The sequence below is a fragment of the Stegodyphus dumicola genome, chromosome 9 (genome assembly GCF_044657685.1).
Source record: "Stegodyphus dumicola isolate Sdum_Otavi_A_Nest chromosome 9, ASM4465768v1".
NCBI lineage: Eukaryota > Metazoa > Arthropoda > Arachnida > Araneae > Eresidae > Stegodyphus > Stegodyphus dumicola.
Window position 1 is genome coordinate 53,637,194 of NC_140776.1, and position 25,301 is coordinate 53,662,494.

Consider the following 25,301-nt stretch of genomic DNA (forward strand, 5'->3'; position numbering starts at 1 on the left):
ACAGCCAAATGAAAGACTGTAGGGTTCTCTGATATCTCTTGTATTGCAGTATGCATAAGCTAGTGTGGTGGTCAGATCATCCCTTCACTGTATGTGAACATCTGCAAGTATTATATAGGCTTATATGAACTATAGGATTATATATAAGGCCATGATCCAAAAAGTTTTCCTCAGAAAACAATACAGAAAATATGAGATAGCTCTACAAGTAGAAATTGGTCCGAAGAATTCACAGTTCTACTCTATCCAAAAAAGGAAGGGACTACTTCCGAGGAGGTCAAAAACAAAATTGTAAACTCAATTAATCCCACCCAGTTACACATTGGTGTTAAAAGACTAAGAAAATTAATAAAGGAGGTGTTCTAATAGAATGTTCCAAGGCCTCTGATATTGAAGCCTTGGAAACAGAGGTTAATACAAATGATTTGCTTAGAAACAATATGGTAATTACACGTACTGTTAAGAAAGATCCAAAAATTATTATTTATGATGTAGATTCTGATCTTTCTCGAGATGATCTTAAGATTATGATTAGAATGAATGACTACTTTGAAAATGGTGTTTTTGACTTAAAATTTTCGATAAAAGGTAGAAATAACGAAGTACATTAGGTAGCCAGTGTATGTGCTAAGAAATATAAAGAACTTATAAAAGCAGGAAAACTTAACATAAGATGGTCTCGTCTTAGAATTAAAGAATTTCTGAAAGTAATTCAATGTTTTAAATGTTCAAAGTATGGACACTTTCAAACAAAATGCCTAGAACCGCAAATATGTGCTAAGTGTGGTGAAGTTGGGCATAAACACTGGGAATGTAAAGCTAGTCCTTGAAGCTTAGCCTTGATCATTCTAGCTTAGATAAAATTTGTCATTGTCACAAACGATAAATGGATCTTTTAATCAGTCATACTAATTATGGCTAGTAGAAGTGACGAATACTTTAAAATGGTTTAAATAAATTTACATCATGCCAAAGCTGCTGTAAATCAATTATATATTAAAACTATTGAAAGAGGCTATAATCCATATATATATAGCCTTAATCCAAGAACCTTACGTAGTGGATAATACAGTTTGGGGAATCCGATTACGATCATTGAAATGCTCACTTTTATACCTCACCTAGATCAAATAAAGATCGAATGCACCCATACTCTTAATAGACTTAGTAAAATGAATCTCCAAGGTAAAATTCTTAAGAGTTTATATAAAAGAGCTATTGAGAGAAAGATCTTGTATGCATGTGGCACATGGTGGACTGGAAAGGTTTGAATGCTTAACAAAATTTTGCAAATTCAAAGAGTCGCTTTATTGAGGATTACTAAGTGTTTTAGAACTGTTTCCACAGTAGCTCTTGAGATTTTGGCTAGTTCATATTACTTAGTTCATTACTAAGTTCATATTTTAGTTGCTTATTCTATTTTAAGTTATTTCAGGTAGTAAGGTGGTAGTTCTACTGCTTAATGGGCCTGAAATAGGCCTTATCTCAATGTTTCTTTAATTAAATAGCTCCACTAAGCCCTGTTAAGTTTCTAATGGCGGTACAGAAAGTTCAACCAGTCATATATAAGGCCATGAACAAAAAATACTTATAATATTCCATCATTTTTAGCAGATGACAGTGATATTAGTTACCATAGTAGGATGAGAATGATTATTGAAACATGATGTGTACTTTTATGCAGCCTATTGCTTGATTACTGCATTCTTTGCCCTTCTGTGAAAAAAATACACAAATAACTATCTCGTAGTAGGCCTTGTTGGATACATATTTTATGAAATTTCACAATTTCAATTTAGTCACTGTATTTTTACTTAGATCCTTTAGGGTATTAAATTTAGCAATATCTGGAATAAATCTTAGAACAATATTTTTCATAGAAGAGCATCTAAACAACAGGTGCTCAATATCGACATTACTCATGACACTTGGACAGGCAAAATTCACAGTACATCTCACAGTACTACTCATTGGAATAACTAACAGTATTTAGAGTTAAGATCCAATCCATACACTATCTGGCAAACTTTCCTGAATGCAAGTATTGGCCTGTGTGAATAGGAATGACTCAATGATGTTTCTTCTTTCTCTCAGCTCTTCATGTTAGTTACTACAGCAGGATCAGAATGATTAGGGAAATATAATGTATACTCCTATTGCCTAATGACCACATGCATGAAAAAACTAACAAGAAGTAACACAAAGAAATATTACTCAAAAGAAAATAAAAAGTACATGTTCATAGTCCTCTGCCGAAACTCGAACTAAATAGTTTGGGCGTAGGTAGAAACTCACTCGAACTAAATAGTTTGGGCGTTTTCAATAGCGTCCAATAAGGTGGCGCTGCAGTACATGAGGTTGTTTGCTAGTGTTCGTTACACGTCATAATTACCGAATAATAATGAGTCAAAATGAAAATACCAAATTATTGATGTAAAAAAGTTAAAATAAATAAGATAAAATAAATAACATAAGTTTTTTTCCCTCTAATCTGCATCGAGGTAAAAAAGCAGACGATTCACTCAACTCTTTGTTCAAGTTCACAATTGACGTTGTTGTATTTTCTGAGCTTTGTTATTTCATTTCACGAGATTGTTTAGTACTGCCTTTTTTTTTTAATCTGGATATTTTGTGGATAAATTGAGAATATTTTAAATTTCAGCCCTTTTTAATACAATGATAGATAAAAACACATTCGTGATTTTACTGCTTGCAACGTTGAAAAACGTAAACACGTTGCATTGACGGTAACGCAAAAAGTGCAAATTCTGCAAAAGATGGAAGCAGGTGCTATTCCTCTCAATTTATAGCAGAATGGTATGAAATTGCTACATGATTGTGTATGATATACCAAAAAATAAAGAAAAGCTGTTGAAATTTTATAGCAACATTGATTCTAACACCGGAATCCGAAACCAGAAATCTTTTTATAAGGTGAAATTGGCAAACCTCGATGCTGTGTACATATAATACAACAAATAATATGATCAATTTATGTATGTAATAATAGTTAAATGTATCTAATACACCTTATTCATTTTGCACTTTTAGTCCGAATATTATGCTTTATCTTTTCTGTCCTGAAATCCGCAAAATCCTAAAATCTGCACAACCTCTGATCCCAAGCTTTGCAGATTTCTGGAATTCCACTGTACAAACTTGTTTTCTTTCCTAGAGTACCTCTTGGCTGCTGAAGGCGGGTCAATCATATCAAAATCAGTTGCCATAGTTGTGAAAGAATTGTCATTCTATCGAACTACTGCAGTGACATTCTGGTCATCAAATGGAATATTATATTCCATGTTCTTCTTTTGTCATTTTGTTTACAGATACAATAAGACAATTTCTTAATCTGTTCTCAGAAATTATTCCAATGGCATGAAATCTCAGCTCATTCACTTCTGGCAACAACGTATTTGACATAAAAAAGATGTCAGAATTTACGTAATGATTTGAAGAAACTTCCACCACACTTAAGAGATGTGTACTAGGTGAGATGCTGTACATCTCCACCTAGTCCAAGATAGCTGATATTATATATGATCATTATGCTCTTGAGCATTTCATGTTTTCAAAAGGTGGCTATCTTGAGTGACAGTCATAACAAGTGATCTGCTTTGTCAAAATATCTCATCCCTATTCCTGTTCTGTGTTCTAGTTTGTAGTCAAAATCTTCTAACATCAATTCCCAATGTGCTGTTCGTGTATTTAAGTCTATCTTATTCATTGACATTTTGAAGAACCTTTACATTCAGTAATAATTTTGTTTGCCTAAAAGGTTAACTCTAAATTTTTTCAAAGCTTGAATTGCAGCTAATACCTCAAGTTCATAACTGGTAAATTTCTTTTCCATGTCAGATGTCTCATGTAATAAACAGAATGCTGGCAATTATCAGTCATAGACCTTTTCGTGAGAATACAGCCATAATCATGGATACAGGCATCAGTGTGTATTTCAGTATCACTGCACTTATTATAGATGCTAAGAATAAGTTTTTTACATAATCATTGTTTCAAAAGATTGAAAAGTCTTCTTTCACTGTCATCAAAGAAGTCATTACATTTCTTAAGGAGATCAGTTAATGATTGAACTATTAGAAAAAATTTAAAATAAATTAAAACAAATATCTGGCAAGATGAAGGAAACTTTGTAAGTCTATGTGACTTTTGGACTCAGGATAATTGATAACAGCAGCTGTTTTGAAAGGAGATGGGAACAGTTTACCATTTTCGATCATGTGACTAAGGAATTTAATTCTATGATTAAAAAATTTAGATTTCTTAAAATTAATTTCGAGTCCTTAATCAAATGCAGCTGAGAAAATGGATTTTCAGTGTTTAATACGTCCGTCTTTACCTTTAGGAGGAATTGTGATATTATCTAAATACAATAAAATATGACCTTGCAAATGAAATCCTTGAAAATGGAATTTACATAGCTAGCTTTGCAATACAGAAAGCTAGCTATGTAAATTCCGTTTTCAAGGATTTCATTTCAAGGTACAGAAATCAAAAGATACACATAGAAACTGATACTTCAATTATGTGTTACAAATGAAGTCTGCTGTTTTTGTCAATTTTAACATGGAAGAATTTTTTAAATCGATTGTAATGAATATACAAGCATTTTGTAGTTTATCCAGTAAATCTTCTATTAATGGTAAGAGCTACCGATCTTTAACTATCTTTTTAGTTAATTTGCGATAGTCTATACATGCTCTAGGGCTACCATTTTTTTCTTTTGTTACTACTACAGTCAAAAGTCGTTAATCCGGACTCGTTGGGACTTCGGCGATTCCGGATTATCGATTTTTCCGGATTATAGATCATCAGTTTAAATCTCGTAAGATGGCACGCCGAAATTCTAAAATTAAAAATATGAAACCATAATTTATGAAATAAAGAACAATTATGATCTAAAGGGTATCAAAATTTGCAAAAAGATAAAGCTTAATATTTATTTGTTTACTTTATTAAACATTTCTTTCAATGTAAGTTGTTTAAGTTTTGCTTCGTTTCATGTGATAATACTTTCTCTTTAATTCTATTAAACAGACATAATTTCTTGTTCAGTTACAAAGTTCCGCCGTTCAAGTCCTATAATTGCTGTGTCAAGAACACCGACTAATTTGTAAATCGAAATTTTTTTGTTTTCAATAACCTCTGTCACTTTTCTTCGCTATCGAAAGTGAATTATAATGACGAGGAACTTGTTTTAAATCATATCAAAGACGGAGCATATCGAGATGAAATACTACATTTGGTAAGGAATTATAAGCCAAATAAAATAAAAACATCTGCGCTGAAGATAAGGATAGTGCTGACAAATCAACTTCCAATTCATTAGGCGCCCGCCGCCGAGCAGCTTGAAATTGATAAACAGATTTCGGATTTCAAAACATACTTTCGCTTTAGATCCTTTACATATTAACAAATATATATCGGAAATTCTATTTGATATAATCGAAAGTTTAAGCTTACTTTTATAAAATTGCTCTTACAGTGTGCAAAAAATAATAAGCCGGATGCAATTCGAAAATTAAGGAACAACGCAATCATCAACATTAACTGAAATAGATAATTAGATAATTTTAGCTTATACGTCCATTATACATAAAATGCGCACGCGAAAACGTATTCTGCACTTGCGCACACTCATATGCGCAGTCGTAAAAGGTCTTACGCGCACGCGTGAACGCCTCTGCGCATGTGTCAACGTGGCGCATGCGCAGAAAGTTTTTAGTTTTGATGTCCGGGTTATAGATCATTCCGAATTATGGGTGTCCGAATTAACGACTTTTGACTATACAAGGTAACCAAAAAAGTTCTTGCCGTTTTGGACAGTCAGAAAGAAAAGTCATAAAACAAATAATAATCATTCCTAATCTTCAGAGTAACCACCATCAGCATCCAGTGCCTTTTGCCAACAAGTGGCTGGCTGTACGATGCCATCATGGTAAAACTCAGGAATCTTGGACGCAAAGAAGTCCGTGAGGGCTTTTTCGAGGTCTGGCTGGTTGTTGAAGGATTTCCCATGAAGATAGTTGTCCAGGGAATGGAAAATGTGGTAGTCCATTGGCACGATGTCTGGGGAGTATGGTGGATGTAGTAGTGTCTCCCCACCCAGTTGTTGGATGGTGTCCCTGTCCTCCTGAGCCACATGCAACCTCATATTGTCATGGGGAAGGAGTACCCCCTTACGATTGACCAATGCTGGCTCTTTATGCATCAGTGCTTGATGCACACATTCCAACTGCTATGAGTACAGTCCTGATGGTTTGACTGTGAGTACAGGCCGTGATGGTTTGGCCTGCTGACAGGAGATTATAGTGCACCTCTTGACGCCTAGTCCACCAGATACAGAGCATGATCTTGTGTGGGTGGAGAGAAAGTCCTGCAGTGTGAGGCTGTGGGTCCCATGATAACAACCAATGTTTGGAATGTCTGGGTGTGTCATACTGGACCCACTTTTAATGGCTAGTGAGTACTCGATCAAATATGGACGCATTGCAGTGCCGAGTAAGCAATGACAAACAGGCAGTGACGTGCTGTTGCTTGTTTGCATCATACAGTAAGTGGTATACTCACTTGCTCAGCTTGTATACCTTTCCTATGCGGTGCAAATGGAGTCTGATCATTTCATCAGATACCTGTAAGTGTGCAGCAAGCTCACCACATGTTTGGCTACTGTCACTCTGGCTGATCTAGGGCCTCATCGTCCAGCACTTGTGGCCCACCACTACGTGGCATATCATAAAGATATATATTCCCTGACCTGAACTTCTGGAACCATTGCCTAGCGGTTCGTTCATTAATGGCATCATCCCCAAAGGCCTGGCAAATTTGGCAACTTGATTCTGCTGCTGACAGGCCCACTTTAAAATCATGTAGCAAACAACTCTGAACGAGTACCTTTAACAGATCTATTTCAATCAGTTGCTGTGTGAGTTATGTTTGAAGTATCAATGCAACATGCTTTTATACTCTTGATAAATGTTCAGACTCCCATCTTAACCACTTCATCGCCAGGTTTGGCGACTATTTTTATGTTGGGGTTCACTCTTCCAGTGTCATATCAGAAACAACAAGAACTTTTTTAGTTACCTTGTATAACTTGAAAATTTGGAATAATTTTTTATGCCGTCGGCTAACCAAGTTTGAACTTGTTTATTTACTTTTTTGACAAAGGTAATTGTCTAGGTCTGTGAAAAATATGTGTTTTATCTTTCTCTTGAATAATCTGAATGTTCATAGATTTGGTTTTGAGAGGTTTGTAATCGATGACAAAATTTTCAATAATCATAACTTCTTTTGTAGCAGTAAGACCTATTTCTAATTCAGATTTTGATTTAAGGGAAATATTATTTATGTGAACATCTTCTGGATCAATTTGTTTAACAACATGTTTAGAAATATGTACACCATCTTTGTTTATATTAACTTCAGCTTGTTTAAGAATACCCATGCCAATTATAGCCTCAAATCGCATTATATTACTGTCCTCAATATTAGTCCTAAATAATTCCATATCTATTAAAATGTCACTTGTAAAATAACCCAATGGTTTAACTTTGTTATTGCCAAATCTAGTCGACATATTATGAAATATATTTTAAAAAGGATTTTATTTGTTTAGATGTCTGTCATTATTTGTATGACTTTCTTAAAAAAAGCTCTTTTCAGTGCTTATTTTAAAAAGAGTAGTTTGTGTTTTCTAGTACTTTTAGTAGTGAAATGTTTGATTGCAACAAATGTTTTGAGACTGCAGTATATGAGTGAAGTGTTTTGAATAACCATGTTGGATTATTCATAATTGACAGATGCTTTTTTGAATTTTTCGATTTTGAACTTGGGAACTTTTCTTTTATACATATTTTAATTTGCCAGTTTGTATTAAGTGTTTGCTACCACCTGAACTTCCTAGTACAAATTTACTCGTGAAGAGCATCCATATGATTGTAAACATAGAATAATTAAATTTCTTTTCATTGCCGTAAATGCTATATTTTTCTGATAATGCATATAAAAGTAAATTATTTAAGTACTGAAACATTGTAGTTAGTCTTTTTTAATGCAAGTGAAATGAGTGTTAAAATGCTGAAATTTTACTAGCTAAAAATTATATGTAATAAATTTTTTTATCTATTTTTCCACATATGGAATACAAATTATATTGTTACATTGATTTTTTTTTCATTAATTGGGTTTTTATATCAGTATACAAGCAAATGCTTAAATTACTTTAAATTAATGAATTACTGATATTTCTAAAGACTTATGTTTATAAATGTCATAAAAAAGAGAGAATAAGAATAGTTTATAGGGAAATTATTTTTTCTTTAAGTTAAAATATCAAAAATAAATAGGTAAATTTCTATTTATTAACTGTGATCTATCATCTGTAGGTCTCCAAGGTGTTTTTATTCTTCTATACAAATAAACACAAAATTTAATAATATAATTCAATAAAAGCAAATACTTGAAACATATACACCTCAACTGTTTTTCTTTTCACACATAGCTATCTGAAAGGTTTTTCTAATGTAAGACAATTTGCTTTTTCAGTAGTTTATTAAAACTAACAACAATAACAAAAAAAAAGTAAAATAACAACAATAATAAAAGTCTTAAGTAATGGAATTATAAAAATGTTTTTCCAAAGGTAGAACTTAAGCTTGATCTCTAAGTATTTATCGGGTGACAAACCATTTTCTTATATATCCTTCCATTCAATATAGCACTAATTTATTGTTTGTTTGTACTATTAGTATTCACTTTATACGACATGACTTAAGAAATTGTTGTTACATAAAAGCATGTATTGTGCACCTTAAAGTTAGTATTTTTTCAGTTATGTAAATCAGATCATAATAAATAACATATGTTAAAATGTATAATTTTACTATTTTATTTTTAAATATGAGCATCCTTTATTTCATAAAATGTAATTAATGTGAGAATTACATGAAATTCTAAAAAGTATGATATAATGTTCATATACTAATGATGTATTTAATGGTTTTTAAATTCAATGTATTTTAAAAGATACATAGGAGATTTTGATTTTCATACTTTTTATTTTTAAGCAAACTTAACAGCAGAAGAAATGGAAGAACTTGCTAAAGCTGATTTGTTACTTGAAAAAGCAAGGTTGCTCAGATCTAAAAAAAAGGTACGTCATATTTAGTTTTGTACTCAAATTGAATGTAAATTTACAGCTACTGCTTGAAAAAAATAATTAAATTACTTTTTAAGGGAACATTTATGTAACAGAATTTTTGAGTGTTTTAAAATGTTAATGAAATGAATATCTTTTTATGATGATTAATTTCATCTTGTAAATACAAATCATTATTTATTGTATTTGGCTTTCATCACTGCATGTTTATCAGCACATGATGTCTTACGTAATGACTCATGCAGTGATGCCTGAACAATTTTTTATATTAGTAATTGAATAACAGAGAGTATGGTAAACTTTTCTGTTGACATTAAGCTTGGCTGTGATTAGAGATTTAAGTTAAATGCGCTAAAAAATGCTAACAAGGAAAAATTTAACAAGAATTCTTTCCATATGCTAAAAATAGTTTTTTTAATAATATTCAGAAGCTAAAAGATTACATTAAGTACTATTTGAATTAAGAATAACTAGCCGATTTGTTATTCACATAAACCCAGCGCCAGAGCTTGTATGGCTGCAACGGGTGGCAGAATTTAGGGAAGACAAAATTTTGAGAATTTAGAGAAGCACCTAGCAACAAAATTAAGGGATGACAAAATTTTTAGAATTTAGGGAAAGCACTGGGATCCAAAATTTAGGGGCGGCAAAAATTTAGAACCTAGGGAAGCAAATTTAATAGGTAGCAGAATTTAGAACCTGCAAGAGACTGCAGTAGGCAGTAAGATATCTTGCGCCGGCCCTCGATAAGCCTTAAGTATATGTGAGAATTTATTTATTCAGGACTCAGATTAGCCTTAAACATGTTCAAGAAATAGGCGTAAGTATCATAAATAACTTAACTACTACATTTCAGTCTTAATTGTCTTAGTACACGATAAAAGTAAGACAAAAATTATCGGAACCACTTGTCTTTTGTCGCCAATCTCATATTATGTGCAAGTAATGTATAGTGGATGTTATTAAGCTAGGCTAAATTTATACTTTATTTTGATCTCAAGGAATTTTAGTTAATATGCAAACTGCACTATTCCTTAACCTTCTGATTTGATCCAGCATATTATTTTTTCCCAGACTCTTATTATTACAGCAATTTTATGAAAATTAAAGCTTGAACTTTTGATTATGTCGAAAAGAGTTTCGAATTATGGAGCTGCAACAGGATGTAAAAAGCGTCGATGTCCATTAAGCCAAAAGTGGAATTGCTGCAAAATGTAGATATTTTCCATATTTTGATTCTACAATTCAAATTATGCCAAACTGACAAGTTTTTAAAAATTGCACGATTAATTTTTTTAAAAATTAGCTCTCAAAATTTTAGCTTCTCAGTGTTAATTGAATTTTGTATATATGTATTAATCTCTCTTTTTTTTATTAAACTTATTTGATTCTTCCTTTCACATTTCAAAATTTAGGTTCATTCCAAATAAAATTCGCCTACTTTTTTATTATTTATTTTTTAATTTCTATTTTTAAATAATTTTTATAAATTTTTCATGAAAAAAATTTAATTATAATTTATAAAATTTTTACCATCATCTTAAAGTAGATGTATTTCTAAGCCAACCTTAAAAAAATTAGAGTATTTTGTTCAAAATTTCCAAAGATATATGTGAATTTATATATTGGCACATTTTGAAATTTGGCATATTTGTTGAAAGCAGTAATAACATCAAATGTGGTTAGGCACTTCATTAAAATTACTTGAAAGTAGGAACAATGTAACTTTTTTCTGCTCATGCCCAATGTAAAAAATGGAAAGCAAAATAGGTTGCCATACATTAAGAAGTTCGCCAAGTTACTTATTCTTGGTGCAAACTGAAAAAAAAAAGAAAAAAGAAAAGAAAAAAAGAAAAGAAAAAAAAAAGTGTGGCAAGATAAATTAATTTCTCCATAAATTTCGCACCAAATTTTACAAAACTTAATATTAGGCATAATTTGAGTTGTAGAATTGAAATACAGAAAATATTGGCATGTCATTTCAGAAGAAGTCCGATTTTTGTGTCAAAATACCTATATTAGAACAATGCTATGTATAAATCTAATACAGTACAAAGTCTGTAATCCGGATGTCCATTATCCAGAATGATCTATAATCCGGACCCCAAGCTACAAACGTTTTTGGGAGGGGTTATGCTTTATGCATGCACATTTAATGTATAACGGATGGTATGAGCTAGGCTAAAATTATCTTTACTGATTCTAAGGTATTTATTTCAGTCAAATTGTGCTGCTCCTTAATCTTCTAATTGGATCTGGCTTATTATTTTTTGCAGACTGTTAGAGCAATTTTATAAAAATTAAGCTTGAACTTTCGATTGTGTCAAAAAGAGTTTCCCATTCTGGAGTTGCCAAAGGATCTACAAAGTGAAACCATGTTTCGATGTCCATCAAACAAAAAGTGGATTTGCTGCAAAAAATGGATAAAGGCATATCCGTCTCAAAATTATGCGAGGAGTATGGCATTAGATGACACAAGAAAAAGGAACTTTTTGAATTTTTTGTGGAAGCATCTTAAACAACTTACATTGAAAGAAATGTTTAATAAAGTAAACAAATAAATATTAAGCTTTTTTTTTGTAAATTTGATACCCTTTAGATCATAATTGCTCTTTATTTCATAAATTACAGTTTCATATTTGTAATTGTATAATTTCTGCATGCCATCTTACCAGATTTAAATTGATGATCTATAATCTGGAAAAAACCCTAATCTGGAATCGCCAAAGTCTGGACGAATCCGTATTACGGACTTTGTACTTTATATATCATAATTTGCGCTTTCGAGATATGAAAAATGCTGTTCTGTCAATCGGTCCAGTAGAACAGAAGATATAGAACTGTCCCCCCCTTTTTTTTCAAAGTGTACATGAGAGTCAAAGTTGCTTATGTTACCTTGCAGCTTAAACTTCACTTTGAAAAGTCAGTTTATGTGAACTGTTATTTAATTTTTTTTAGTATGATCTTTATCAGCTTTATTCTGTAGTCTGCTTTTTTCCCTTTATATTTAATATAAACGAAATAAATTTTGTTTGATAATTTAAAGCAGTTCACATTTAATATCATTGCTAAATCTCACGTTTTTGCACTTTTGTCTTTCAGAATTTATCTAAAGATTGCATAGCTTCTACTAAAGCAGTGGCTAAAATTGAGTCATCCAATTCAAATGGTCCTTTTTCTGTATCTAATATTTCGAACAAACGAACTGCTATGAAAAGTACCTATGAAAGTCCTAGATATAATGGGAAAGCATTATCTCATAGCAAGAGCACTGTGGATTCTTCCTCCTACCATAGAAACAGCAGTGTTCCTCGATCAAAATCTGCAAATTTAACAAATGCACCAAAGGTACGAGAAAATATACCAAAATGTTGCCAATCAGTTGGTGACATATCTCTAAAAAAGAATATAGGTTCACATATCATTACATATAGGGAGGAAAAAACTATAAAAGGACCAAGTTTGTCTGTGCTATCAAATATGCAATTTCATGAATTTAAGAAAATTGTTGAAAATAATCACTTGGATGATAGCTCAAATGAAAAAGGAGAATGTGTAGATAGTGTATCTTCAGGTAAACTTCTTTTTAATTTTAATTGTATAATAGCTCTTGTAAACAATAGTTTTAGTAGGTTTTGATTAACTTGAACATTAGTAATTAGGCACTGTTTAAATTACCAAAAATTCAAATTTTCAAAAATATTGTGGAAATCATTTGTCTTAATGTTCTGTGATATTATATAAGTTTTATATGAATACTTTATGGGAATAAATTATGGAACGAAATTTATGGAAGGCTCTAAAACATAACAGCCTTCCATAAATTTGCTGATGATCTTTCTGCATTAATTTACAGTATGTTAAGAGTGGTGCTGGTGATCTTTCTGCATTAATTTACAGTATGTTAGGCAGAATAGTTAGATGGCAACCTTTGTTTGTTTCGGGTGATGTGTAGTGCCAAGTTTGTGCAATTCTTTGGCATTATTTCAAATAAAACAGACCACCCTGTACTTATAGGAGAATAATTACACAAAATTGAAAGATTTCTCAGTAAAAGAAGACCTTTATTACTGATGTGTATTTCAAATTTAATTGATTATTGTATTTGTATGAAATTTTTAGTGTACTGCCATTTTGAAAATGACTCTTTCCTTTTACACATTACCTTGACAGAAGATTAGTTGGTTACAAGTTTACTAATGCTTTCCAAAATTGCCAATGATTTTGCAACTTTTCTTTAGGATGCAGATAGTCAAAAAGTACTGTTTCTTTTTAAAATCAGGTGTTTAATTTCATTTTATATAATATCAGTTTCATTGTGACTTATTTTCATTAACGTTTTCTCTGTATAAAATATAAAATTCATAGTTTTTATAAGTATAAAAGAAAAGTAAAAAAAATGCTTCTGCAAAAAAGATGACTTGTACAATAAATCAAATACATCCTATATACTTAATATTGCATTTTACTATTTCATTAGTCATGTTACAATCAAATTAGTTATCAAAAATGCTTCATTTCAAAAGTGTCTCTAGCATTTTCTTAGATCCTGATGAGTTATTTTTGGCACATAAGTCTCAGGGTCACTGCTGTGATTACTTAGTTTGATATTTTCATCCCTCTAATCGTCATCACTCAACAAAATACAGTAGTGCCTTACATAACAAGTACCCACTATAATGTATAACCTGCATAACAGATGTGTGCACTGATTGAAAAGTATCTTATTGCAAACCATATGCAAATTTTCTCACTCACTTAATGTGAAATGAAATTTGTTTTATTTTCTGTCTTAATGGAGCATAAGTACAAAGGAGAAAAAAAGATCTGTTCATAAAACTAATGCAACAAGCAGAGGAATGGGTGAATAAACATACTTCTAAATATTATTTTACCATTAAAGAACTGCAAGCTCTTAACCAGGAACTTGTGTAAGACCAGAGGGAAGTTTTTTCCAATAACAAGAAGGTTAATTACAATCGTCTGCATTAATTGCAATTATAAAGGACCTTTTAACTTGTTCCAAAAATTCCCATTAAGCTTTTAATAACCATTTCTGCATTGCAGTTTTGACTTCCTCACTAGAGTTGTATAGTCTGATTACAAGTTTTTCTTTTGTCAGCTTTAAACTCTAAAACTTGGAGAGCACAAGATCTAGATTAAAAGTTTTTCCTAATCTCCCTACAGTATTTTTTCAGGTGTTCTTGACATGTGCCTTTCTTAGTGCACACAATTTTGCAGTCTCTCTGAAACTGCATTACTATTATTTATTTCATGTAATTGTAAATGACTATCGGTTGAAGTACGGCTTTTTCTTGATAAAAAGTTAATTGCAGCCTGAACATCCAGTCTGAAGAATGGAGTTTGTTCACCATTAATGACAAATTTATTGAATTAGGGGAGCCTAAATTATATATATTTCATCCCCCATCCCTAGTAATTTTCAGCATAATTTTTTCTTGTTAAATTTTATTTTATCAGAGTTATCTGTTGTAGACATTTGTAGACTTTGTATGAAAATTCAACCAATGTTGAATCATTAAATATCTGTATTCATTTTTGTTGGGCATCAATAAATGATACATCACTGACTTTCAATAAACAATTACAATATTATGCAATAGTATGTACATTAATTATCATATTTCCTTACATGTTTTTCCCTTTTTTTAACTAAATAGGAATTTGAATTAAAATGGAAAAATTACATAAATAATTCCATATCTGAAAGGTATGGTTACAGTAAAAACATAACAAATGAAAAGTAATCATGGATAAACTACAGGTAGCCATCACAATATTATTTCTTTAAAAGAAACCCACTTTCCAATAAGAATACATAATAATATTAACATTGTAATATCTAATAAAATATCTTGATTTCCACTTTCCTGTAACTCAAATCTTACCTGTTCTTATTGTTTTTGCTATTCCTTGTACCTTAAATTATCCATAAGTAATTAGAGAAGGTGTATGTGCATATGATTCAGTGAATTTATAGACTGAATGTCAGTTCATTTTCCCTTTGCTATAATTGATTGGTTCAGCTGTTAGAAGGAAAAGGTTGACCTTCACGAGTAGTTTGTGAGGATTTGTCTGTTAGTAAAATGAAAACAGTCACTTCATGGATGAATCCATTTTAAAACTTAGGGGAGCTTTTTGTCTGAGTACATTGAAGAAGGGGAAAATTACATGATATTTTTAAAATTTTCAGAACCTGTTGCTAAGAATTTAGGGGGCAAGTAAATGGTAAAATATGGTATTTAATTTTATTTTCATCATATTTAAAAGTATGTTAATAAATAAAAGTGTTCCTTTCTTACTCAGGATTTTCTCTGTATAAAAGTGTAAGAAAATTTCAAAATAAGGATAAGTCGGATAAAGAACATAAAACATCAAATTAAATGTTAAAATTTACTTCAGAATCACATTATAAATAATTTCAATAATCTAAATTATGAATTATGAAAGGAATTTAAGTCAGTTTGAAGTTCTTTTGAATTTCTGCCTCTGCATAACATGAGAACCTCCCAGAAAATTCTGGTTTTTCGTATTTCAAGGTTGGTAGCTGTGGAAAAGTCAGATTTATCTCAAGAATTATATTTTTATTTCATCAAAACATTATAATCAATGAATCAAAATCCCCAAGAAATAGCTATCCCATATTTTATACATTTATAAAGATAGTTTGCAGTATCATCGAGGAAAGGAATGACATCAGTATTGTTCTTAAAAAAAATGCTTTAAAACAAGTTTTAGCATTTCTTTTCCATGAAGGAAAAAAGAAAAATTGATTTCATTCCTTTTCTCAATCTGAGATTGCTGTCTATTAGTTAATTTGATAATTTGATTCATTCATATTAGTTAATTTGATATATTTTGGCCAAATTAAATCTAAATTTTGAAACTAATCTGATTTATCTTATTAAAATCAGGAATACCAAAGTTAAAAAAGTAATGAAAAGCTCTGAAAAAGTGTCGTAGACAACATTTTACTGTGTATTTTATTTTAAAATTAAAGACATGTTGTATAGAACAGTAGAAATTTTTTGAAAAGAATTTATGATACAGTAGAAATTTTTTTTAAAGACATTTATATTGTATCATACCAGCCGTTTATAGTACACCAGAAGCTTCTCTTCAACATGTCTTTAATTTTTTAAATAAAATACAAGGTAAAATGCTGTGTACAATACTTTTTCAGCACTTTTCATTACCTTTTTTTAACTTTGGTATTCCTGATTTTAATAAATCAGATTAGTCTCAAAATTTAGATTTAGTTTGGCCAAAATATCATAGTTTGAATCAAATTAACTAGTAGACAGTAATCTCAGGTTGAGAAAAGGAATGAAATCATTTTTTTTTTCTTCTTCATGGAAAAGAAATGCTAAAATGCATTTTAAAGCATTTTTTTTTTTTAAGAACAATACTGATGTCATTCCTTTCCTTGATGATAATGCATTATATTGTCATCTTTATAAATATATAAAATATGGGATAGCTATTACCTGGCGATTCTGATTCATCAATTATGATGTTTTGATGAAATAAAAACATAATTTGAGATAAATCTGACTATTTCATAGCTACCAACCTTGAAATACATAAAAGTTGAGTTAAAAATAGAGGGTTTGATTCACATATAACAAAAATTGGCCAAGATATTTAATTTCGGCTCTACTCTTATATGCGCCCTAAGATCACCAAGTGTGGTGATATGTATTCTGCGCTGGTTTTTGGTGTGATTTCTTGCTGTGGGATGTTTTGGTGGACGATGCTGTTTGTATGGCAACTCTTTTGACGTTGAAACTTAACTCTTTTGCTGCAGTGGTTTAATTCTTCGTTGGTTCGGTGTCGTGCGTGTTTTGAATGTTGCAATGAGAGACATGGTGGCAAGATTTCAGTCACATATTTTAGATTGTGTGCAAAGTAAATTTAGTGTTAAAATGTACGATGTTGGAGTTGTTAACGAGTCTTTTGTTCACGGGTGTGTTTATGTGGATAGAATTGCATTTTTGGAATTTCTGTGGGAGTCAGGACTTTTAAAACAGAGTTTGGCGTGTCTGAAATGCGGAGCTGATATGAGAACTTGGATGAAGAATGGTGTTTCTGATAGACTTGTGTGGGTTTGCAGTCAAATGGTTGCTGGTAAAGTATGTGGCTGTTCGTGGAGTTTAAGATTTGGATCGTGGTTTTCGTGTAGTAAGTTAACTTTGGAGGAATTTTTATTGTTACTTTCAAAATTTTGAATCACAGAAAGACATGTGATATAGCATGTGGCACTTTTGTTGACAGACGTTATGTGAATGGCAAAATTTTATTCATGTATGTGTTATGGTAAGTGCATTTTATTTTATTGTTTTTATTTTGTAGAATTTTATGTTCACTTTTTTTACTATGGATTTCTGTTGTTAGTTTAATTGTTTGTAATTTATTTTAGTTTTTTTTTTGTTGATTTGTGCGCAATGCATAGATTGTGCGATTCATAGATTTTTTTTTTTTTTTTTTTTTAAGTTTAAACAGAATGCTGTGTACATGGTATTCTTTGAAGTTTATTGTTGTTGTGTTAATTTATTAAAGCGAGATGTGCATAGTTCATAGATTCCTTCGCTGCCTAGATTGTGCAATTCGTAGATGTTTTTTTAAGTTAAAACATATCGCTGTGTAAATGGATTCCTGCCTACATTTTTGCTATCTAAAATTATTGTTTCTGTTTCGGATTTTTTGCTTAAATGCCCAGTGTCAATTCAGACAGTCCCAGTTTTGTGCAGTTATGCTGCCTGAACTGAATTCAGGTGGCACTAGTAGGCAGATATTGTCATTTAGTGACATGTTTTGAGGATTTATTACTGTATAACATTCTTTAATTTATGATTTTGTTATATGTGGAATGCTTAAAGCATTTTCTCACCAATAATGTATAAGATTTTAAATGCTAAAAATATGTTACTAATATTCTTATTGCAGTTTTATTAATTTAAAAAAATGTACAAATACAAAATAATTATACAAAATTTATTAAACAAGGAATATTTTTTTTTCATTTTTAATTTATGTAAATGTTATTCTGAGTTGGCTGTGTACCTAAACAGTAGCCTACTACTGAATTCTGCGACATGAAATCTGTAAAATTTTATAAATAAAATATCCTTTTTAAAAAATTTGTCAATATTTTTTGCAACAATCTGTATAGCAGTGCTCATCACTTAATATAATAATATTAGAATTTTTTCCTAGGCTTATATTTAATTTTTATTGTATGTATAATTACAAACATTGTGTTCTTCAGTTTGTGTTTAACCCATGATATGAAAACTTTAGAGTTAAATATCTTGTTCAGTTTTACCATAGAGGAGTCAAACTTTTGTGTTTTATTTTTCAAATCCATATACATTTTTACTGAATATAAACGTGAGGACTGAACTGTGTAGAAAGTTGGATTTCAAAATTTTTACATGACTAACATTTTTAATTCAAAAAGGCAAAAATATGAATATTTCTGTCACATAAAACATTTTTTGTAACTGAAAAAAGCTATATACAAGGTGTGTTCGAAAAGGTCGGTGAATTTTACCATAAAAAAAAGGAAACAAGAGAAACAAGCAAAATAGCTTTACTGGCCTTCAAAGTATTCACCATTAGCAACAATACACTTTTGACATCGGGTGTACAATTGTTGGAAACTGTCTGTAAACGCTTCTTTGGGTATGGCTCGAAGCACCGTTGTCACATGTTGGATCTCAGTAATGTCGGAAAAGTGTTGGCCTTTCAGAACTCCTTTGAGGTGGGGAAACGGGAAGAACTTTGCGGGAGCCAGATTTGGAGAATATGGAGGGTGATCCAAAACTGGAATCCGGTGCCTGTCGAGGAATTGGGTTACACGGATCGCAGTGTGCAGCTGGGCATTGTCATGGAGCAGATTCCACTGTCCATTCCGGTACTGTGGCCGAATCCGGCGTATGCGTAGCAGCAGCCGTTTCAAAACCCCCTTGTAGTATTCCACATTGACGATTGTAGCCGCGGGTACAAATTCACAATGGATCAAACCCTTACTGTCGAAAAAGACGATCAACAACGTCTTGATGCTGGATTGTGTCAAACGACTTTTTTTGGGAGGGGGTGATGATGTTGAACACCATGCCATAGATTGCCGCTTGGTCTCCGGATCATATTGATAGCACCACGACTCATTCCCTGTAATTATTGTTTCCAAGAATTGCGGATTCCAGTCACACATGTCAATAAAATCTCCAGAGGTTTCCATCTGGTATTGCTTTTGCTCGTCTGACAGCGGGTGCTGTACAAACCGGGCGCATATCTTACGTTTATGCAAATGTTTGTGCACAATGGCGCTCACACTGTCTAGGCTTATCTGCAATTCGCCAGCTATCATTCTTAAAGATAGTCGTCGATCTGCTGCAAAAATCCGTCGAACTCATTTCACATTGTGTAGGGTTGTGCTTGTTGTAGAGTGCCCCCAACAGCAGCTTATCTTTGACATCCTTCTTTCCGTCTGTAAAGCGTTTAAACAACTCATAAACACACTTTTTACTCACTGCTTCCTGACCGTAAACTTTCACTAACATGTCATGTGTCTCCGTCGCCATTTTGCCTAACTTGAAGCAAACTCTTTTCATACTCTTTTTCATTTAATTAATGCGCATGAAATATTTTTGATCAGTAAACTGTGACTCTATTTCTAGATATCAATTTTCAATGCAGTTTAGGAAGAAATTATATACATTACTGAATTTAGTGACTAGGTTATCTATTTTTATATTATTTCATATTATTACATGATAAAAGTATGTTACACAATTTCAGTTATTTCAAAGGAAAAGAATTTTGAGATATTATGCAGCTGAATAATCAGTTTTATTAATTTACTAATATTGGTGTGAGCTTAATATTAGAAGAAACTAAATATTGTTTCATATTTATGTTTTTAAATTAGTACATTGTTAAATTATGTGTACTTATAATAGAAATGTTTAATAATAAAAATTTCTCTACTCGTAAAAAATTCCTTGACAAACTCTAGCTCAAAATTCATAACAGTTAGAATTTGTATGTTCGAAGCTAGTAGAATAGCAAGATTTAATAATGTTTCCATTTTTTAATATTTGCTCTTGAATTGATTTTTCAGAAAATTATTCTAAAATGAAAAAATTGCAAAGTGCTTTGTATTATCAATTAATTAAGTTGAAATTGCATTTAATAGACTGGTGTCAAATTTTAGTCTTCCTATTTTACTTTTACTTGAAAATTATATATTCTGTAAAGATGTATTATTGCTGAAGGAGGTTGTTAATAGATTATGATTTTTTTTCTTTATGAGTTATTTGTGTTATAGTTTAACTTAAATGCATATCTGTTTATTAATGTTACTTTACAAGGTGATTCTAAATTGTGTTTACATATTAAAAGGGGTGATAGTACCCATCCAGGCAAACAATAATTACCATAGAACATAGAGTCGCATTCCACTCTGAGAGGCAGAAAAGATGAATATTAGAATTCCAACCTGAACGTACAACTGTGTTAGGAAAGTGAATGAAAAAAACCAAAAGTTGCATGATCAGATTTAGTATTTAGTGAAAAACTCACAGAAAGTGTTCAAAATGCTGACCATGCGTGTCGTTGCACAGTTGACATCGGCGAAGAAACAACTGGCGCACCCTCTTGAAGATTCCTGGTATCATGTTAATTTTCTCTGCGGCAATAAGGATTTTCACCACGAGATCTTCAATTGAGTCCGCAGGCATCTGGTACACTAAAGATTTCATGTGCTGTCAGAAGAAAAAATCCAGTAAGTTGAGGTCCAGTGAGCAAGGAGGCCAAGCCAAAGGTCTGCCTCGTCCGATCCATCCTGCAGGATATGTGGCATTAAAAAAGTTATGGACCGTGACATAAAAATGTGCTGGGGCTCCATTGAGCATAAACCACATGTCTCTCTGAATGTGAAGCGGAACAGCCTGCAATAAACTGGAAAGCACTTGTTCCAAGGCGATGCAATATGTTTTGCCAGTCAAGCGGTCTAAGGGCATACCAGGTAATCGCGTAGGATACCTGACCAGATATTCACAGAAAATTTCTGCTGGTGTTTATGAGGTGTGGCACAGTGGGGATTGCCATCAGGCCAAACATGTTAATTGTGCATGTTGAAAATGCCTTCTCTTCTGAATGTTGCCTCATCACTAAGTAATATTAATCATGGATCGTTATTCCACATTCAAAGCATCCACTGCACAAAGTTTACCTAGCAGGGATAATATGGGATTGCACTTTTTGCATGTGATAGGGGTGCATGCGTTCTTCGTGTAAAATATGCCGCACCACTGGCTGGGAAATACTTATTTCGTATGCCACTGCTCGCATACTTGTGGAAGGGGCTGCTTCAAATTTAGTCAAAACTTGCTCTTCCATTTCTGGCGTTTGTGCATTTCGCAAACGTCCGGGTGCATGCGTTCTTCGTGTAAAATATGCCGCACCACTGGCTGGGAAATACTTATTTCGTATGCCACTGCTCGCATACTTGTGGAAGGGGCTGCTTCAAATCTAGTCAAAACTTGCTCTTCCATTTCTGGCGTTTGTGCATTTCGCAAACGTCCTGCTTTGCTTTTTGAGATGAAAAAAGAACTGTTTTCTCGTTGTCTTCAATCGACACTGGAAAAGGTTGGATGACTTGGAAACTGCTCTTTGTACTTCACATCCATTCCCTTTTGCTTCGCCGTATGTGAGGTGAATATCTTTCAATTCCTCGTATATGTATTTCACCATAGCATTCATGAAAACTTTTGAATGATATTATCAAGGTAATACTTGAAATGATGATGATGTGTCATTTTCAAGGACACCGTTTGCTCTGATTGGCATTCTCAGGTACTAACTAAGAGAAAAATGCTGTTTCTTCTCAGTGCAAATTTGCATAGAGTTAATTCTTGATATTGTTGAGAGATTCCTTGTTCTTCCACAATGTGTTTCTATTTTCCTCTTTTCTGCCTCTCAGAGTAGAATGCAACCCTATGTTGACCCTATGGTAATTATTACTCATCAGGAGGAGTACTATCAGCCCTGGTAATTTGTAAAAACAATATAGAATCACCCTGTGTATACTCATTCTTTCTAAGTTATTTTATTTACCCAGATTAGATTTCCTTCAAAATGGTTATAGTAATCCTCATTTGCCTACAAAAGCAGCATTTCACAATATGCTAAAAGGTAAGTACAGTATGCAAAATCTTGAGTTTCTTTTTTTTTTTTTTTTTTTTTTTTTTTTTTTGTAGTTAGAAAATGGAATAATTTAAGTAAAAGTCTTAAGCACTTTATATGTTTTTCTGCAAAAGATTGTTTTGTTATTTTAACTTAATTTCATTATGGAGATTATATTTAGTAAGGATACTCATTAGCTTCTGTTATTGAAATGGAGACTTTTTCGGTATTTACATTTGGAAATGAGACAACCATTAGAAAAATGTTTGATGTTGTTAACATAAAATTACAGAACAAGAAAACACCAAATTCAAAAATCAAATTTGAAGCTCTTGTGACAGAATAGATTTCAAACTGTAATTTACCACTTCCTAATCTGAATAGACAAAGTGTACACTAACAATTTAAAGTATTCTTGGGATGCTAAGGGGAAAATAACTCTTCTAATAGGAACAGATTATTATTGTGATATAGTGACTGGGAAACTTAAGCATTCAGGCAAACACTTGATAGCTACTGAAAATTTATACAAGGATGAAAACGTAATAGTAATATCTAACTTTCAACATATTTGTGGAAGATTTTATTTTGGAACAAACAAAAAAACTTTAGGGCTTGGAAAATTCAGGACTTGTTGATTAGAAGAAAAACTTTGATTCAACAGAAAATGAAGTCATCAAATATTTTGAATGAAATGTAACGTATGAAAATATTCAGGACTTGTTGATTAGAAGAAAAACTTTGATTCAACAGAAAATGAAGTCATCAAATATTTTGAATGAAATGTAACGTATGAAAATATTCTTTCTACGAAGTTACATCGCCTTGGAAACTTGACACTGCAAAACAAAGATTCAATCAACTTAAAAAATAATTTGAAAAAAATCCTAATCTATATTTCAAATAAGAAAACATATTAGAAGATAATTGATGTTTCATTGCATGCTTCAGGTTCCATATCCTTAAATGACTGTCTACATGTTGGGCCAAATTTATACCCAGAAATATTCAAAATTTTTATCAAAATTAAGATTCAAATATAATCCAATTTGGATGAGGTAGTTGTGATAGCAGTATCATAGAGTCAAGCTTAAAAAAAAAAAAAAAAAAAAAAAAAATGGGAAAGCCTCTTGCTCTACAAGATTTATTAACAAAATATGTCCTCTAGACATTTAGATGCAAATAATGTAGCTTTAGTAATGTGTAACTTGAACACTTGGTATATTAGGATATTTTTTTAATTTGATGGTTTACAGTATCATTTAAGAAAAAGGGAACTTTCCACTTATCCCCTCCCTTAAAATATAAGTTATTGATTTCATTCTGGTTCTTTCACTAAGAAAATTTATAAATAGATCTGTAGCATAATTTTTTCCCCCCATAGGCAAATTGAGCTCAAGAAGTAGTTACGTCTTCCACAGATCTAGTATCTGGTACCCTTTTTTAAGTTTTGAAAGTAAGTTTTTTTTTTTTTTTTTTTTTTTTTTTTTTTTTTTTTTTTTATGTATTGCTGTTTTTTAAGAAAAATATTTCATTATTTATATATTATGAATATGGTAATTTTTTAATGTAGTATGTATTAAAATTAATGATTGAAATCAATACCTAATTATAAGTTGACATACATATGTTTATATGGTACTAATTGAAGCAGTTATGAGGTGTAATTTTAAATTAAAAAATCTGATGTGTACACCACATGACTTCCTTGTATGGAATATTAAATTATATGCATTTTTCTTGCATTTCATTTAAACTTATTAGATTGAATTAAACCTACTTCGCCGACAGCGCATAAACCACAATAGAATAAATGTATTCTTTAAAATTCACTTTGTTTACCATAGCGACACTCTGGCGCTCAGTTCACTTAACAATATTATATTTCGTTCATATTATAACTCAGAATGCACAAAATTTATATCATTTAAAGAATAGAATTATCTAATCGTTGCCACATGTTCTATTCAAATACTATAATTAAAGCTAGAACGATGTAAAGAAGAAATTAAGCAAACAAAACAGAAAAGAAACAGTTTTTCACAGACGATTGTGTATTTCTCATTCAATTAATTCAGTTCTATTTTTGCGAGAAGGCAAAAATGCATAAAAACTCAAAATATCTATACTAAAAATTACGAAGTAAATCTTAAACACTTATTTCCTCGAAAAAATTCCAGAAAGGATTATGCATGATTTAATTGGCAATAATAAATGAAGGTGTTATCTTTGTTGTTGCGAAGCTAAGTTTCTCTAGATTGGAAACAAATCCACTAGTCTGCTGTTTCAAATGTAAACAATCAATGGCCACTATAAAAAAAAGGCTTAGCGGCACTTGAACAACTTTAAAATTGTTGATAATTCTAAAAATATTGCATACAGATTTACTAAGGGCATAGAAACCTTAACCGGAAGATAAAAACAACATAATTCAATCATTTTTAAAGCAAAAAATGTACAATTTACAAACATATAAGAGTAAAGAAACTGAGATCACTGAGCCAGGTAACAGAGTGGATATATATATAAATATATTTATACTCATGTCCATAAATTAAGGAAAATTAATTAATACAAAATCAGGCAAAGGAAGAGTTAGAAGCAAAGCAAATTTGACTTATTTGTAAAGCTTATTTATTAAACAAAAGGTGAAGAGCAAGAAAAGATGCTATATGTTTGATATTATTAAAAAAATTAGCGATTTTTTCTCCCTGGAGCAAATTACAAAAAAAAAAAAAAACTATCTACAAAAAACCAATATTACGTGGTTGTATGATTGTTAATACATTGTATGTCTCCCAGACGATGCAATACAGTCCGTACAACACCTAGGCATGCTGAGTATCAAATTATCGATCTGATCTTGGGGGATATTATGCCACTCAAAAAGCAATTCTCTCCGAAGTTCCAG

At 31.5% G+C, this 25,301-nt stretch overlaps 1 protein-coding gene across 8 annotated transcripts in view; it reads left to right on the forward strand.

The window, feature by feature from the left end:
• The window catches only part of LOC118183321 (uncharacterized), a 51,521-nt gene that overhangs the window by 19,898 nt on the left and 6,322 nt on the right, over positions 1-25,301 (forward strand). For 7 of the 8 annotated variants that reach the window (XM_085823441.1, XM_085823442.1, XM_085823440.1 and 4 more), the window contains 4 exons: positions 9,087-9,172; positions 12,281-12,752; positions 22,331-22,399; positions 23,775-23,846. In XM_085823441.1, coding sequence (XP_085679567.1) covers positions 9,087-9,172; positions 12,281-12,752; positions 22,331-22,399; positions 23,775-23,846 — 699 coding nt within the window. The remainder of the gene's footprint in view (positions 1-9,086; positions 9,173-12,280; positions 12,753-22,330; positions 22,400-23,774; positions 23,847-25,301) is intronic. The other variant, XM_085823443.1, reaches the window with a different exon arrangement.